Here is a 16,666-nt window from a genome sequence, read left to right on the forward strand (position 1 = left end):
AGGCCAAGGATAATGTGGGTCAGAAGATACAGAGTATCTTGGACTAATCCTTATTCAGAATAATGATGCCTAGAAAAATGTTTATCAGAAAAAATTGTCCTAGGCTTGTATTTGTTGCACAAGATAAGTGTAGCTGATAGGATCTGTTGACTAAGTGCTGAGTGGTAGTAGGTTCTTCTGGGATCCTTCTGCCTGCTTCTGGACTGAGCACTGTCCCTTATCCCCCCTGCTGGAATGTCACTAACACAGTTAGAACCAGGGGCACAGAACACAGCAGCAAGGCCTCTGGGGAAAGAAAATGAACTTAAGCAGAGCCAAAGAGGACATAACAGCCTTGTTATCCCAACTCACTTTAAAACTGTTTCTCTGTGACTCTTATTGGTATCAGCTTGGAATGCTTATCTGTCTGGCTCAAGTCAAAAGTACGCATTAATGTTCAAGTGCTAGACTTGTTACAGAGTCCAAAGATTATAGCAATAAGGCTGCCACAAAATAAATTCAGTTCTTCCATATCAGCTGAATTACATCCTGGCTCTTCCCGCCACCATTATACTCACCTATTCTGCAGAAAGAATGGGAAAGGTAGGCCTCCAATAGTCTTTCCCCTTTATGCCACTCTAGTCTGGGCTACACTCTCTCAGCATTCTGCACCTAGCCTCCTCACCGGCTGATGGTCCTAAAACTTCACTCCACATGCATTGATAGTAAAATCACTATGACTGAACATGCTCCACAATCTGAAACTTTTTGAGTTCCTGCAGGATGATCAAAAAGTTTTGGTTTTTTGGATTAAGGATACTCAACTGGTAAAATCTATGCAAACAGTCCAAAATCCTAAAGCTCCCAAATCTAAAACACGTTCAGTCCCAAGCATTTCAGATGTGGAATATTCAAATTGCACTTTATAAATACAGCCCTGGGCTGTGACTGACTAAATGCTAATTTCCATTAATGTTATACTAAGTACATTTTTGTCTAGACTGATTTCTTTCTAAAAAAAAAATACTTATTTATTTGAAAGAGTTACGGAGAGAGAAGGAGAGAGAGAGAGAGGATGGCTACAACAGCCAGTGCTGAGCCAAGCTGAAGCCAGGAGCCAGGAGCTTTATCCATGTCTCCCATGTGGGCATAGGGACCCAAGCACTTGGGCCATCTTATGCTGCTTTCCCAGGCACATCAGCAGGGAGCTGGGTTGGAAGTCAAGCAGCTGGGACTCAAACTGTTGCCCATATCGAACGCTGGCATTGCAGGATGCGAATTTACCTGCTATATCCCAGAACCAGCCCCTTTAGGACTGATTTCTAAAACATTCTTCCATAAAGAGTGTATTATGCTTGTTAACTTTTAGTACTTTTCCTAAACTTTCATATAATGCCTTTTGTTGTAGTAAATTGTGTGTCAGTTTAGATCATTTGTATTAATATTTTATCATTTGCTTTCAATAAATTTGTCATACTGTTCATTTTCTCTCTCCCTCCTGACCCACCTACAGGTACGGAACAGGTTGTTTCTTACTATGTAATACAGGTCATAAGGTAGGTTTTTTTCAAATTTAAAGATTGATGAGTATCTTTTAAGTTTGTAAATACTATTTGAGCATAAGTTGCTATAAGTTACTTTTGAGTCTAGCTTTTTCTTAGTCTTTATGAAGTTTTAATTGAGAGCTCAATAACAATGATGAAAATCATAAGATTTGAATGATTGTCTATATTTTCTTGATTTAATCTTGGTAGGTTATATGAATCCAGGAATTTACCCATTTCTTTGAGATTTTCCAGTTTATTAGCATATAGTTCTTCATGGCCATTTCTTATGATCCTTTGTATTTCAGGGGTGTTAGTTGTAATGTCCCCTTTTTATCTATAATTTTATTTGAGTTTTTTTCCCTTTTATTCTTTGTTAGTCTGGCTAGAAGTTTATCTATTTTGTTTATCTTCTCAAAAAAACCAACTTTTTGTTTTGATCTTTTTTTTAGTTTCAATTTCCTTGATTTCTGCTCTGATTCTTATTTCTGTCACCTGCTGATTTTGGGTTTGGTTTGTTGTTTTTCTAAGTCTTCAAGATGCATCATTAGATCTTTAATTTGAGACATTTCTCTTTTTTAATGTAAGCACTTAATGCTATAAACTTCCCTCTTGATAGTACTTTCCTGTATCCCTGGGAGCTAAAATTTTTAAAAATTAACAAAAAAATAAATGTCTGTGTATATCAGTATTGCTGCAAATATAGTTTTGGGAGACTTTTATACCTTTGTCAAACCAGTGGTTAAGAATGTTATGCTACTATAGTTTTAATGATCTGTGATTACTTAAAACTTAGTATATATGGGTGAAATGGTCATTTTTCCACTTAATTATTATTTATACTATTATCTATATTCCCATTAAACTAGGGTCTCTTTGTTTTTTGCTTGTTAAACTTATTTGGTAAAGTATTAAGCCTTTTTCCTGTAATGTAATTTTAAAATATGTTATCTCAAAAACTAAAAAAATAAAACAGAAAGAAACAAAGAAGAAAAGAGGGTCGACGGGAGAGAAGAAGGAGGAGGGAGGAAGGAAGGCAGGGAGGGAAGAAGAGAATATCATTATGTTCTTAGAATTGTATGTGCAAAGCACATTGAATCTGTTAAAAACTAATTAAAACTTAAAAATAACAGATTTATTTTTAAACTTTTTTTAATGCATTCTTTCATATTTATGTTTTGTCTTTCTACAGTGCGTATTTTCTGAACATGGCCTTCTGACCACAGTGGCTTATAAACTTGGCAGAGACAAACCAGTATATTATGCATTAGAAGTAAGTTCTTTTCAGTCAATGTGGATAACACAGCAAATATTCAAAATTAATGGGAAATTACAGTGTTTTCAACACCTTTTCTGGTAAATCTTAATATATGGGACTCAAACAATTGCATTTTCTTCATATCAGTTGAGTGGAATGAACTGGGTCTCAGATGGGGGTCAAGACTCCCAGGAAACCTGGATTATATTGGTTCCTCGATTCTTGTACCAGTTACTTGGACACATTACTTGACCACTCTGCAATGTAAGGTGCTCTATCCCTAAAGTGTTATGAAGATATTGAATTTCTCTCCAATATTTCTTTCAGTTTGGAAATTCTGAATTTTATAACTAAAATACTTCCAGTGTTCCACAGGGAAACACTAGACACAAGAAAGCAGAGCAAGTCTTCACTTGTCTCCCCATAAAAATAAATTTTGTGTCACTTTTTGTTGTGGGAAAGAAAGTGAGGAGATGGATGCCAGTTATCACTAGAAACACTTTTTTCAAGCCTGTTTGTAAATTACAGTAGTCAGCCCAAGTTTATAGGATATGGTAAGTTTGTATTAGAAGCATTAATTTATAAAGTCCAAGAAAAAAATCTCATACATTTCTTATAAGCATTTCTGTACAATAAATTTTGAAATGGCTACCATGCAATGTGCAAGGACATAATTGACCTGAAATTTACTGAAGCTCATTTCCTGGAGTGCCTGATAACAATGTGATCACTCACTTTATTAGCTGTTATTCCTAGAGCATGAAGAATATTAGTTATTTCAGTCCCTCCCATAACTACTGTAATGTGCCTCTTTTCAACCCCTTTTTGTGTGGATAGAATCATTTGTGGAAAACTTGGTCTATGTATTAAAACATCTTAACACTTTCAGAACTTAGAATCCTATGAGCCTTTGGCTGGCGCCGTGGCTCACTTGGCTAATCCTCTACCTGCGGCACCGGCACCCCGGGTTCTAGTCCCGGTTGGGGCGCTAGATTCTGTCCTGGTCGCTCCTCTTCCAGTCCAGCTCTCTGCTGTGGCCCAGCAAGGCAGTGGAGGATGGCCCAAGTGCTTGGGCCCTGCTTGTCTCCGCATGGGAGACCAGGAGGAAGTGCCTGGCTCCTGGCTTCAGATTGGCACAACGCTCCGGCCCCAGTGCACTGGCCATAGCGGCCTTTAGGGGGATGAACCAATGGAAGGAAGACCTTTCTCTCTGTCTCTCTCTCTCACTGTCTAACTCTGCCTTTCAAAAAAAAAAAAAAAAAGAATCCTATGAGCCTTCTTCCCCTCTGTATATCCTTCTCTGGAGAGTGCTTAGCACAGCACTAGACACACAGAATATGCACTTAAATGTTATCTATAGTAGTAACAGTAGTAGTAGTAGAAGTAGCAGTAGTAGTAGTGGTTAACTATATATAGTAGCAGCAAGGTGCTCTCTTTTTCCTTACCTGGGAGAAAGTTAGTGGTTTAGAATTGTAGGTATCTCAGACCTGAAAAAGTCCTCAGGGACAGAAGTCACTGGGTCTTAACTTCTACCTGATGTGAAAGCCTTTTTTTGTCTCCTTTTTTTTTTAAAGATTTATTTGTTTATTTTATTTGAAAGACAGAGTTACAGAGAGGTAGAGACAGAGGTCTTCCATCTGCTGGTTCACTCCCCAGATGGCCACAATGGCCAGAGCTGGGCCAATCTGAAGCCAGGAGCCAGGAGATTCTTTCAGGTCTCCACATTGGTGCAGGGGCCCAAGCACTTGGGTTATATTCTGCTGCTTTCCCAGGCCATAGCAGAGAGCTGGATCAGAAATGGAGCAGCTGGGACTTGAACCGGTGCCCATATGGGATGCCAGCACTGTAGGCAGCAGCTTTACACACTACGCCATAGCGTGGGCCCCTCTTGTCTCCTTTACCAATAGCTTCCTAACTTCTGGTTGAAGATAGCTCTCAAAATTGCTTTTTTTTAAAATTGATTTATTTCCTTGAAAATCAGAGTTCCAGAGAGAGAGAGATTCTCCATCTGCTGGTTCACGCTTTAGATGGCCGCAACAGCCAAGGCTAGGCAAGGCCAAAGCTAGGAACCAGGAGCTTCTTCCATGTCTCCCATGTGGATGCAAGCCCCCAAGTACTTGGGCCATCTTTGACCACAATGGCCAGGGCTTTGCCAGGCTGTAGCCATGATGGCAGAGTCCCAAGCACTTGGTTCATCTTCTGCTGCTTTCCCTGACTGTTAGCAGGGAGCTGGATCAGAAGTGGAACAGCAGGGACTCAAAACAGGTACCAATATGAGATGCCGATATTGCAGGCAGTGGCTTTACCTGCTCTGCCACAACACTGGCCCCACAATATTCTACATGTAATCTGACCTGTGCACACTAGTATGATTCATGCCTGTCTTCCTGTAAAGCACTGCTTCTGCTACTCTGGTCTGAGAGTTCATTCATTTAGTCCAATAACCCCTTCATTCTATTGGTCCATGGAGAATATGCTAAAAACCTGGCTTTTTTTTTTAATCAGACCAAGTCTGCTCTTTCCTACATTTGTGTAGAATATTTTTTCTTAATCTAAATTCAGGTCTTTATTTATCTCTGTTTAACTTACGATGGTGATTTTTAGCCTATGCTGATGTAGTTTGATTTTTTTCATTTTTTAAAAGATTTATTTATTTATTTGAAATAGTTACACAAAGAGAGGAGAGAGAGAGAGAGAGGTCTTCCATCCGCTGGTTCACTCCCCAGAGGGCCACAATGGCTGGAGCTGTGCCAATCCGAAGCCAGGAGCCAGGAGCTTCTTCCGCGTCTCCCACATAGGTGCAGGGGTTCAAGGACTTGGGCCATCTTCCACTGCTTTCCCAGGCCATAGCAGAGAGCTGGATTGGAAGTGGAGCAGCCAGGTCTTGAACAGGTGCCCATATGAGATGCCAGTGCTGCAGGCCAGGTCATTAACTCGCTGCACCACAGTGCCAGCCCCGTCTTTTTCATTCTGTACTGTTATTAGTCTTTCAGTTTTGTCTCGTCTAGAGACACAACAAATATATTCTCTGTGACTTAGTTGCAATTCATGTCATTTTTGTTTAGATTCATAAAATTTCAAGCTGAGAGAAGGACATTAGATCATATGACAACATGACTGGTTAACCCTCCATTCCCTGTGTCTTATACATGCAGAGATTAGAAAAATGAAATTAGAGTCACTTGGCCAAGATAACTTTTGGCATCCAGTAAATAGCAAAATGAGGATGCAAAATGCAATTTGTACATGAAGGCCTCAATACCTAGGCATGCCATGGTACCATCTCCTTGTAAGTCTGGATATTCAGGGTTCCAGTGTTGGAGTCTGGCGGTGTTTTCACTGTGTCTTCTTTATGTCCTGTTTTTTGTCTGTTAACATAGCAGGCTGAGAGGCAGCAGCAGCAGCAACAACACAGTAATATGCTAACATGTTACCCCCTGCTGTTTATATTTTCTTAATATTTTTTGAAACTAACAAACATTAAAAAACATTAGGAAGTTAAACCAAACCAAAAAATAGGGTGGAGAATAATGCTAGACTAGTAAAAGTTCTCACTAAGTTCATGCTGATTCCATTTGCTCACACTAATTCCCCAACACTTTTTTTTCCTTTTTGTAAATGCTACATAGTATATATTTAATAACCATGACTTTAATTGACAGATTGTTGTTAGGATTAGAAATCAGGGTTTTCTTTTTTTTTGCTTTCTATTCTCTCTCTCTCTCTTTTTTTAAAGATTTATTTATTTATTTGAAAGGCAGAGTTACAGAGAGGCAGAGGCAGAAAGAGAGGTCTTCCATCTGCTGGCTCACTCCACAGATAGCCACAACTGCTGGAGCTGCTCCGATCCGAAGCCAGGAGCCAGGAGCTTCCTCCAGGTCTCCCACGCAGGTGCAGGGGCCCAAGGACTTGGGCCATCTTCCACTGCTTTCCCAGGCCACATCAGAGAGCTGGATTGGAAGTGGGGCTGCCGAGATTCAAACCAGCACCCATATGGGATGCCAGCACCGAGGCGGCAGCCCCACCCACCATGCCACAGCACCAGTCCCTCTATTTTCATTAAAACCTGAAATTAGTATCACCTATCTTCATTCTTTTAGTCTTCTTTCATTCTCCCTGTGTTGATTTTGAGTACAACATAATGTCATAATGCACTTCTTTTTTTGTGTGCGTGCGGGTATCTTTAAATTTTTTTAAAAATGTATTTATGTGAAAGGCAGAGTGGCAGAGACTGAAAGTGACAGATTGAATGAGAGAGATCCTCCATTTGCTAGTTCACTCCCCAAATGACCACAATAGCTAGGGCTGAGCCAGGTGGAAGCTGGGAGCCTAGAACTTCATCCGGGTCTCCCACGTGAGTGGCAGGCAGGCCATCATCCACTGCTTCCCAGGCACATTAGCAGGGAGCTGGATTGGAAGTGGAACAAAAGGGACTCAAACCAGCATTCTGGATATGGGATGCAGGCACCCAAGAAGTGGCTTAACTCACTGTACCACAACACCTGCCCTTTAAATATTTTTCTATCAGTGTGTATAGTTTAGTGTGCTTAATTTACAAAGCATGATGAGGACTTCAAATATTTTGCTACCACCACCTTTACCAGCAATCATTTTATTTCATTTAGCTTATATTTTTCCCTTTTTACTCAATATACATAAATTAGTACATTTTTAAAATAAATAGTGAATCATATTTATTGACTTAACTGTATACACTTCTGTGTTCAGTATCACTTCTTTGGTCCTACATGTTTTATTTCCCCACTCAGATTTTATTTTCTTGCTGAAGGACATCCTTTTATGGTTGTTTAGTATGAGTATGAGATGGTAAGCCTATTCTTTTTAGATTTGTCTTTGTTTTGCCTTTACTCTAGGAGTGGGTATAAAATCGTAGATTAACAGTTGTTTTTCCCATATGCCTCTGGCCATTGTTGACCTCTTTTGTCAATCTAAATGTGGTTCCATTATAGATAATTTGGTTTATTATCTGGAAGTTTTTAACATTATCTCTTTATCACTGATATTCTATAGTTTTACTGTTATGTGCATGGGTTTGGATTTATTTTTATTTATCCTGTTAGGTACTTGGATCCAAGTCTGTCTTCAGATCTGGAAAATTCTCAGCAATTATCTCTTCAAATATTGCTCCTCTACCATTACCTCCATCCTCTTCTGGAATTGCTATTGGATGAATATTGGACACTTTCAGCCCATCCTCCATGTCTCTTAACTGCCCTTTTATGTTTTTTTAATCTCTTTGTTTCTCTGTGATGCATCCCTGGTGAGTTTCTCAGTATCTACCTTCCATTTCCAAATTCTCTTTTTGAAACAAACATAACAAAACAGAACAAAAAAACCCTTTTTTATGTATCATGAAATGTAACACACATACAGAAAAAATGTATTGAACGCTAATGACAAATTATTATAAAGAGAAAACCTATGTAACTTATACCTAGGGCAGGAAATGGAACACTGCTAACACCCAGGAACCCCTTTCTGCTCCCCCAGCCCCATCAGAGCCTCTTCCTTCTCCCCTTGACTTTCATTACAATCACTTCCTTATTTTTCTTTGTAGTTCTAACACTTGAATGACCTCAAACACCAGGATTCAGCTTTGCATGTTTCTGATACTTGATATATATTTAAACTATAAAGGAAAGAGAGAAAGAGCTAGCGCGTGTGTGCATGTCTGAGTCATACAGTTTGTTTTCTTTATCTGGCTTCTTTCACTCAACATTATATTTGTGAGATTCATCCATGGTGTTAGATATAGCTGTCTTTTCATTTTTTCACATTGCCATATGAAATTAACACAATTTAGTATTTATTCAACTGTTGATGGCATTTGAGTTATTTTCAGTATTTGGCTATTATGAAAAATGGTGCTATAGCCAGTTTTTATATCTTCGGAATTATATGTGTACAACTTTCTGTGGGAATCGAATTTCCAGGACATATGTTGTGTATCTTCACTTTGAATAAATAATGCAAACTATTTTTCACAATAGATGTAGCAAGCAGTGTGTGGAAACGTTAATTTTCTCATCGTCTCTGTCTAGGATTTATCCAATTTATTACATTTTTAAATTTTATTCATCATTTTTGTTTTCAGGATTCTTGTATGGTTATTTTTCATGTCTACCTGATTTTGTTGCATTTCTCTTGTGATTCAAAATTTCATGTTTTAATGGAAATGATGCCTTAATTTGCCTCTTAGAACAATTTCAGCATACGTAAAAAGTCTCTCATCAAACAAGAATGAATTTTATTCCAGCTGTCAAGTTTTGTTGGCTGATTTCTTAATATAGATTTCTCCATATATTTTGAAGTTTTTGCTTCTAGCCCCATCTTCCTTTAAGACATACATTGCCTTACTCAGCAAGCAAATTGCTTTCTTTTTCCAGATCCCTACACAAGTAGAAAGCGCCACCTAGCCTCTGGCTTTAAGCCTTCAGCCTGATTCTATTCCCTGTCTGACACAAAGCATTTAGGACATCTTTGCTTTGGAGGACCCTTTTCCTGGCCACCACCCCTACTCTCTGACATAGACAGACAAATAAATGAGGCCATGTTGGTGGACTCAGTCATCTCTGTTGGGCATTTCTGCTTCTGGCCATGTAAACATTATTCTGTATTTGAGTCAGCATGTGTTGTTCTCATTTTCTCTTTTATATTTCGTTTGATATTTATTCTCTGTGTTCACAACAAATGAGGATTTTTAAAATACAAAATCACTATCTCTGGTTTATAGACATCAGCATCCTTTTTCTCACTCAGAGAACTTTTTTTCCCTCTCTCAAGCCCCCAGGAGGTTGTTCTAGGCCAGACAGTTAAAAAGTCTCTGAGTTCTTACTTTTGTTATCTGTAAAGAGGAATTGGAGCACATGATCCCTAAAGTGTTCTTCTAAGTTTAAACTTGTATTAAACTGCTAAACTTTGTCTCACCCCTACTACTTGGAAAACTTTTCTTGGTGATAGAAAAGACTGGAGCAAAATAGAGCAGTTAAGTGGCTCTGCCATCCCTGCATTGTCTGTGAATAGTACACTGTCTTACTGAAGTGGTGCTTCTCCATTTCTTTGTTCCTCTTCTTTTTCTAAATCTGTTTACAAAACAGAAATGCTAGAGGTAGGGTGGGGGAGGCTTTACTATGATCATGAAATTGAGCTTGTTCAGGATTTGAGACTTCCATGTTCTATATTCTGTCACTAGGATATCAATTTCCTGAGGCCAAGGTACTTGTTTGTCTTGTTTACTGAATGCCTAGTTGGCTGGCAGATGAATAATAGACCATACATATTGCTTAGATATCAAATTCTATGTTATACCATTTTTCTTTGTAATTGTGAACTTCCAAAAGAGTTCCCTCTATGGCACATTGGTTTCTTTAAATGTTTCTTCCCCATCTATTCTTTGGAGTGATTTCTGATTATAATAGTGTTAAGATTTCTTTTGTAGAGTTTTTCATACTTCTTGAAATAGATATTGTCTTATAGTACAAGCCTGTGTTGTAGTTATATATTTCTTTTCTTTTTTCTTTTTTCTTTTTTCTTTTTTTTTTTTTTTTGACAGGCAGAGTGGACAGTGAGAGAGAGACAGAGAGAAAGGTCTTCCTTTTGCCGTTGGTTCACCCTCCAATGGCTGCCACTGCCGGCGCGCTGCAGCCGGCGCACTGCGCTGAATCGAAGGCAGGAGCCAGGTGCTTTTCCTGGTCTCCCATGGGGTGCAGGGCCCAAGCACTTGAGCCATCCTCCACTGCACTCCTGGGCCACAGCAGAGAGCTGGCCTGGAAGAGGGGCAACCGGGACAGAATCCGGCGCCCCGACCGGGACTAGAACCCGGTGTGCCGGCGCCGCTAGGTGAAGGATTAGCCTATTGAGCCGTGGCGCCGGCCTATATATTTCTATATAACATAATGACATCAAATTTAAATGGGTTAAAATAATATACACTTTGGACATTATACAGTGTATACATGTATGGCAACATTGCATGGCACCCCATAAACATGCACAATTTGTTGATATGTCAGCCACATTTTATTATCTGTCAGTTCCAGTGGGTTCAGAGTTGAGGCTGAGCTCAGGTAAATTCTGTCCAGGGCCACACAAGACTGCGTGCTCAGTTGAGGCTCTGTCTGCTCCCGAGCTTACTCAGGTTGTTCACAGAATTTTGTTCATCATGGTTGTAGGACCAAGGGCTTGGGTTTCTACTGTTCCTTGCTACACAAGGGTCCCCAAAGTGGCCCTCTGCTTCTTCAAGGTCAGCAAGGGAAGGAGAGTGTCCAGTGCAACAGGAGCAGTACTCTCATGTAATGTGACATGCACACAAAATTGCATGTATCCTGTCACCTTTGTAAAAGACTGTCTACCAGACTGTAAACAGTGTATATGGGCTTTTTTTTTTGACAGGCAGAGTGGACAGTGAGAGAGAGAGAGAGACAGAGAGAGACAGAGAGAAAGGTCTTCCTTTTGCCATTGGTTTACCCTCTAATGGCCGCCGCGGCTGGCGCATTGCGCTGATCCGAAGCTAGGAGCCAGGTGCTTCTCCTGGTCTCCCGTATATGGGCTTTTGTAACGTGCTTTCTTGAAAATTATACCTTCTGAGCAATATATGCTTGTAATATAACTTCTCTAACTTATTACTGAAGAATACTGAGTGAAATGTATTATGTTCCAAACATAGTGTGGCTCAACTGTGTTCCCTTTCCCTCTGACATTAAAATGCGTTTGTATCAAATATTTACAAATTAATTACAGTATAAATCATACAGGCATAGATACATAATACTATAGTATGCATAAAACTATTTACTGTGCCTCATGGATATTTTAAGCAATTTACAGAAAATCTTTGTTTTATGATTTTTCTCCACATCCATCATTTTTAACATAGCTGCATTTTTAAGATACAAATCCACTGTATCCTAAAATGGTCTCATTTGTTGGTGGCAGTGGCAACCCCCAGGGTGCACATTAGCAGGAACCTGAATTGGAAGCAGAGGTGGGACTCAATTCCAGGCACTCTGATATGGGACACAGGTGTCTGAAGCACAGCTTAACCCCTGCACCATAAACAGCTGCCCCCATAGCCTGTTTCTTAATCTTTCACTTTCTAGACATGAGTATAATTTTTAAATAATTTATTCCTCTTGTCCTTTTATCATTCAATTTATTCTTCTTTATACTTTATCTCCATAGTGTCTTCTTTCAGTGAGCAACTATTTGTCTTGGCCTGTACCTCTTCCAGAGAGCCATGACTTACAGTTAAGGACTGACTTATCCATATTATATTTAGGATGTAATTTGTGGTAATTTAATTGATAATAAGTAGACCTTCTGTCTGTAATTTTAGATTTCCATTCCTGCACACTTTTCCTGTCCAGTTTTGAAGAATTATACCACCTTCCATTTTATCTACTGCTTCTGAATTCAGAAGACCATGTCTTCTGTGAATTTGTGGGTTTCTCTCATTTTATTAATTTCTTTAAAGGCTAAATAATACTCTGTGTTACATCCTTTAGCAAAACTAAGGACTTCTTTCAGATAAGTGTGGTTATCTACCTTTTATTTTCTTATACTGAATCTATGTCTTCAGTTTCAGTAAAACATTCCTGTTCATTCCTGATGACTGAAGTTAAAATAATTTTCTTCTGGAGCCCCAACAGTGGCTTGGGTGTTTTTTCATTTGTTTTAATTGAAATAATGCCCTCTGGTTCTCAACCTGTATTCAAAACTTGACTTTCCCATTGCTGAAACTATATTGCTTCCTCTCAAAATATAAGAATTGTCTAAGTGTGTGTAGCATCCTTCTCTTTTCAGTGCAAGCGAGGTACATCAGCAGTTGGTTTCCCAGAATTGTAGCTGATAGCCACAAACCACTCTCCTCCTGTATTTCTAGTACAGTGGCTTTTGTTAAATTCATAACTTCTACTCACCTAAAACTATTGAAAATATATATGGGTAGCTGCCATTTAGGGACAGTGTCTTTTGAGAGTATAAGGGAAAGGGGCATCTGTTTTTTTCAATTAGATCTAGAACTGTGCTATCCAGTATGGAAGACATTAGCCAAATGCAGCTATTGAGCTTTGGCTGTCCTGAATTGAGCAATGTTATCAGAGTAGAACATATACCAGAATTCAAAGACATAGGTACAAAACAACTCCATAATCTTAGTATTGATTATATGCTGCAGTAATATATATTAATATATTGATTAAATAAAATATAATTTACCTAATTCTTTTTGCTTTATAAAGGGGCAAAACTTTGAATTATATATATGGCTACATTATATTTCTTTCAGATAGCACCAGCCTGTCAGAAACTGATACATATTTACTAGTTTTTGGTAGCTCCTATCTTTGAATTGTCTGCTTCCTAAAAAAGGTTCTTAAGGCTCTTTTAAAAAACTTATTGTTTTTCTGAATGGTCTCACTAAGTGCCAAAATATGTAAAGATATCAGAGTTAGGAAGTGTTTTAAGAGCTTTTTAATGGAGTGGGAATGGGGCATGGTAGGTTAGAGTCCTTCATAAGGTATTTGTTGAATTATTTTTCCATTTTTAAAAGCTTTGTTATATTTGCATAGCTATAAACATCTATTCCTGCAATAATTTTTTATAGTTTTAAAAACAGCCATTGAATAAATAGAATAATCATGGCATTCTGCAGCTTTGCAGTAATTTACAGTGACTTTTCTTATAACAGCTATGGATGATAGAATATATCAGAATGTTCATATTCTAGTTTTTTGCATCCTAACAATTAACAGCAAGAAGATGTGACCATTTGTAATTCAGTTCATTGAGTTCAGCACAGGTTCCTACATTTAAGATCACAGGCCATTTAAATTGATAATTTATATCAATGAAACATCAGAGCAAAAGTTTGTTTTGGGAATTGCTAATGGCTTGTGCTCATAATTTTCTTTTGTTCTGAGTCTTTTAATAATAGCTTTATTGAGGTACAAATTATAAACCACACAATTCACTCTTTTAGGGTATGCAACTCAATGGTTTTAATGCATTCACAGATTTTTACAGCCATCACCACAGTCTATCTTTAGAAAATCTTCGTCATCCCAAAGAGAAATCTCATAGCCTAAACAAACCTAAGCAACCACTCAGCTACTTTCTGTCTCTATGGAGTTGCTGATTGTGGATATTTCATATAAATGGAATCATATCATGCAACATGTGGTGTTTTGTGCCTGGCTTCTTTCACTTTGCATGTTTTCAAGGCTCATCTCTGTTGTGGCCTCCATGAGTAGTACTTCATTCCTTCTTGTGGCCAGATAATATTCCATTGTGTGGATATTGCACATTTTATTCATTTGTCAGCTGATGGAGTTTGGCTGATACATTTTTAACACTTAAAAAGGTAATGAAGTTAATACATTCAGTAAGAACTTTCACATATGTTCTCATACTGGGCCTTACAGCGTGAGTTTAGGTGTTATAGTTAACATCATTTTATGGTTGAAGAAGTGAAGGCTCTTTAGAAAGCTCAAGTAATTTGCCTATGATACATAGTAATTAAATATTGAAACTGGGATTCAACCCAATTTATCTGACTCTGAATCATATGTTTTCATCCTTATTGCCACAGCCACTCCAGCCAATCCCTTGGTGATTTGGTTTTAAAAAATAACTACTTAGTAGCCAGCTTCTTTGCTATCGTTTTGTTGTTTGCTTGATTTATTATGCTATTAGATATTGGAAATAAACTTGAAAAAAACCTTTAATGTGACCTTTCCCAGTAACTTTGTGGATAACATGAAAATGTATTTTAGATGGACATATACCTCAGTAGCTTAGCAACACGTAGAAAAATTGTACAAGAGGTGAATTGCTCAACAGATTCATGTCCACTTAGACGAACATATCCAAGGGTATGCTGGAGGACTCACTACTTTTCCTTATCCCATGAAAAACTTGTTAGTGACCTAGATAAATCTATGTTTGCATTAGAAAACCTAGTTTGTCATATTTGTAAGAATCCCAAAGTTGAAATCATTTGAATTTTGTCTATCAAATAGTGTCATACATTCAATAAAAACCTTATGTAGATACAACATATATTCTATCTTGGATTCCTTTTTTTTCCCTTAGGGTTCTGTAGCTATAGCAGGTGCTGTTATTCGCTGGCTAAGAGACAATCTTGGAATTATTAAGTCTTCAGAAGAGATTGGTAAGTTTGTCCTAACATAAGGTTAAAAAAGCTTAAGGGTGAAAAATTGTAATATTTTCCCTCTACAGCCTGTAAATACTTAATGTTTTGCCCCAAATGTGATCTATGAATTATATGGATCCCTGTTGTGCATTTGGCTTATACAAAAAGGGCTGCCTGTTTTGTGAAGATTGATAAAACAGTGAATTGACATAATTAGTGGTAGTTATTAATAAACTGGCATCATGGGGCATAAAAATTACCCAAGTGTAAAATTGAACACTGGAGATTGCCAGAATCTGCAGGTAAAGTAGTCTAGTTAAATTTATCTGTTCGGAAAGAGGTTTAACTCCTAGATTGAACCTCTGACACCTATAATTTTAAGTATTAATATGACTTATTTTCAGTATGTAGATAATTAGCTTGAGCTCACATACTCATTCTTCCACTTGCTTAAGTTTGCCTGAAGGTAAGACAACCCGAAATATATTTCTGATTAGGGACACAGTAGAGACAGTTCTTCATCTCTTAGTCAGCAACCTTAAAAATGGTGGAAATGGGCCGGCGCTGTGGCTCACTTGGTTAATCCTCCGCCTGCGGTGCCAGCACCCCGGGTTCTGAACAGTCCCGGTTGGGGCGCCGGGTACTAGTCCCAGTTGCTCCTCTTCCAGTCCAGCTCTCTGCTGGGGCCTGGGAGGGCAGTGGAGGATGGCCCAAGTGCTTGGGTCCCCGCACCCGCATGGCAGACCGGGAGGAAGCACCCGGCTCCTGGCTTCAAATTGGCCCAGCACTGGCCGTGGCAGCCATTTAGGGAGTAAACCAATGGAAGGAAGACCGTTCTCTCTGTCTCTCTCTGTCTCTCTCACTGTCTAACTCTGCCTGTCAAAAAAAATGGTGGAAATAAGCTAAAATACTGTAAGGAAACAAATCAGGTTCCTTAATTTCTGGGTTACATTTTAGTGGAGGTGTTCAACGTAGAGAAAATTATTTTAGTTTCTCCTAGCATAGTGCTGTAGTTAGGAACATTTTGCTATACCAATGAATTAGAAACCCAAACACTGTCCTAACTTTTTAAATGGGCATGTTTATTCAATAAAGTAGGATATTAATGTGAGTTTTGTTTTTCTTTCTTTTTTTGTTAGAAAAACTTGCTAAAGAAGTGGGTACTTCTTATGGCTGCTATTTTGTCCCAGCGTTTTCAGGGTTATATGCACCTTACTGGGAGCCCAGTGCAAGAGGGTAAGTGTGATGAAAATATGGTATGCGTTTTAGGGTTTGATTTACTTACTAAATTAGTTGAAAATTAATTAATCACTTCCTGTCTATCAAATGATTTTTAAAGCTTATGAGGAAAACCTTTTCTATTTGGAGAGGAAAATTTCAGAACCTTTCGGCTCCAAGTAGTTATAAATCAGTTGACAGTAACCCCTACCATGGCTCTATTCATGATCTTCAAAACATCTGCAAGGTGTATTGCAAAGGGACATCATCCGAATGAATACTGATTGGGTTTTATGTTACAGTTATCTTTTCCTATGGATCATGAACTTTTTCATATGTGGATGCAGCATTGTAGAGTATAAGGACATTCCAAGTCACTAAATAATTCTGTGCAATATTCTTTCCCTGTACATTTATCTTTCAAGGCAAATTGACAAAGAAGGAGGAACACACAAACACACACACACACACACACACACACAGAGATCCTCCATC

At 38.4% G+C, this 16,666-nt stretch overlaps 1 protein-coding gene across 14 annotated transcripts in view; it reads left to right on the top strand.

The window, feature by feature from the left end:
- GK (glycerol kinase) overlaps positions 1-16,666 on the top strand; it is a 79,057-nt gene that overhangs the window by 52,884 nt on the left and 9,507 nt on the right. For all 14 annotated transcript variants that reach the window (XR_011385689.1, XR_011385690.1, XR_011385691.1 and 11 more), the window contains 4 exons: positions 1,493-1,535; positions 2,716-2,796; positions 14,893-14,971; positions 16,093-16,189. Coding sequence is in view for 11 of the 14 variants with exons in the window: in XM_008272486.4 (XP_008270708.1) it covers positions 1,493-1,535; positions 2,716-2,796; positions 14,893-14,971; positions 16,093-16,189 (300 nt within the window). In the remaining 3 variants the exon portion in view is untranslated. The remainder of the gene's footprint in view (positions 1-1,492; positions 1,536-2,715; positions 2,797-14,892; positions 14,972-16,092; positions 16,190-16,666) is intronic.

The sequence above is a fragment of the Oryctolagus cuniculus genome, chromosome X, assembly GCF_964237555.1.
Source record: "Oryctolagus cuniculus chromosome X, mOryCun1.1, whole genome shotgun sequence".
NCBI classification, from domain to species: Eukaryota; Metazoa; Chordata; class Mammalia; order Lagomorpha; family Leporidae; genus Oryctolagus; species Oryctolagus cuniculus.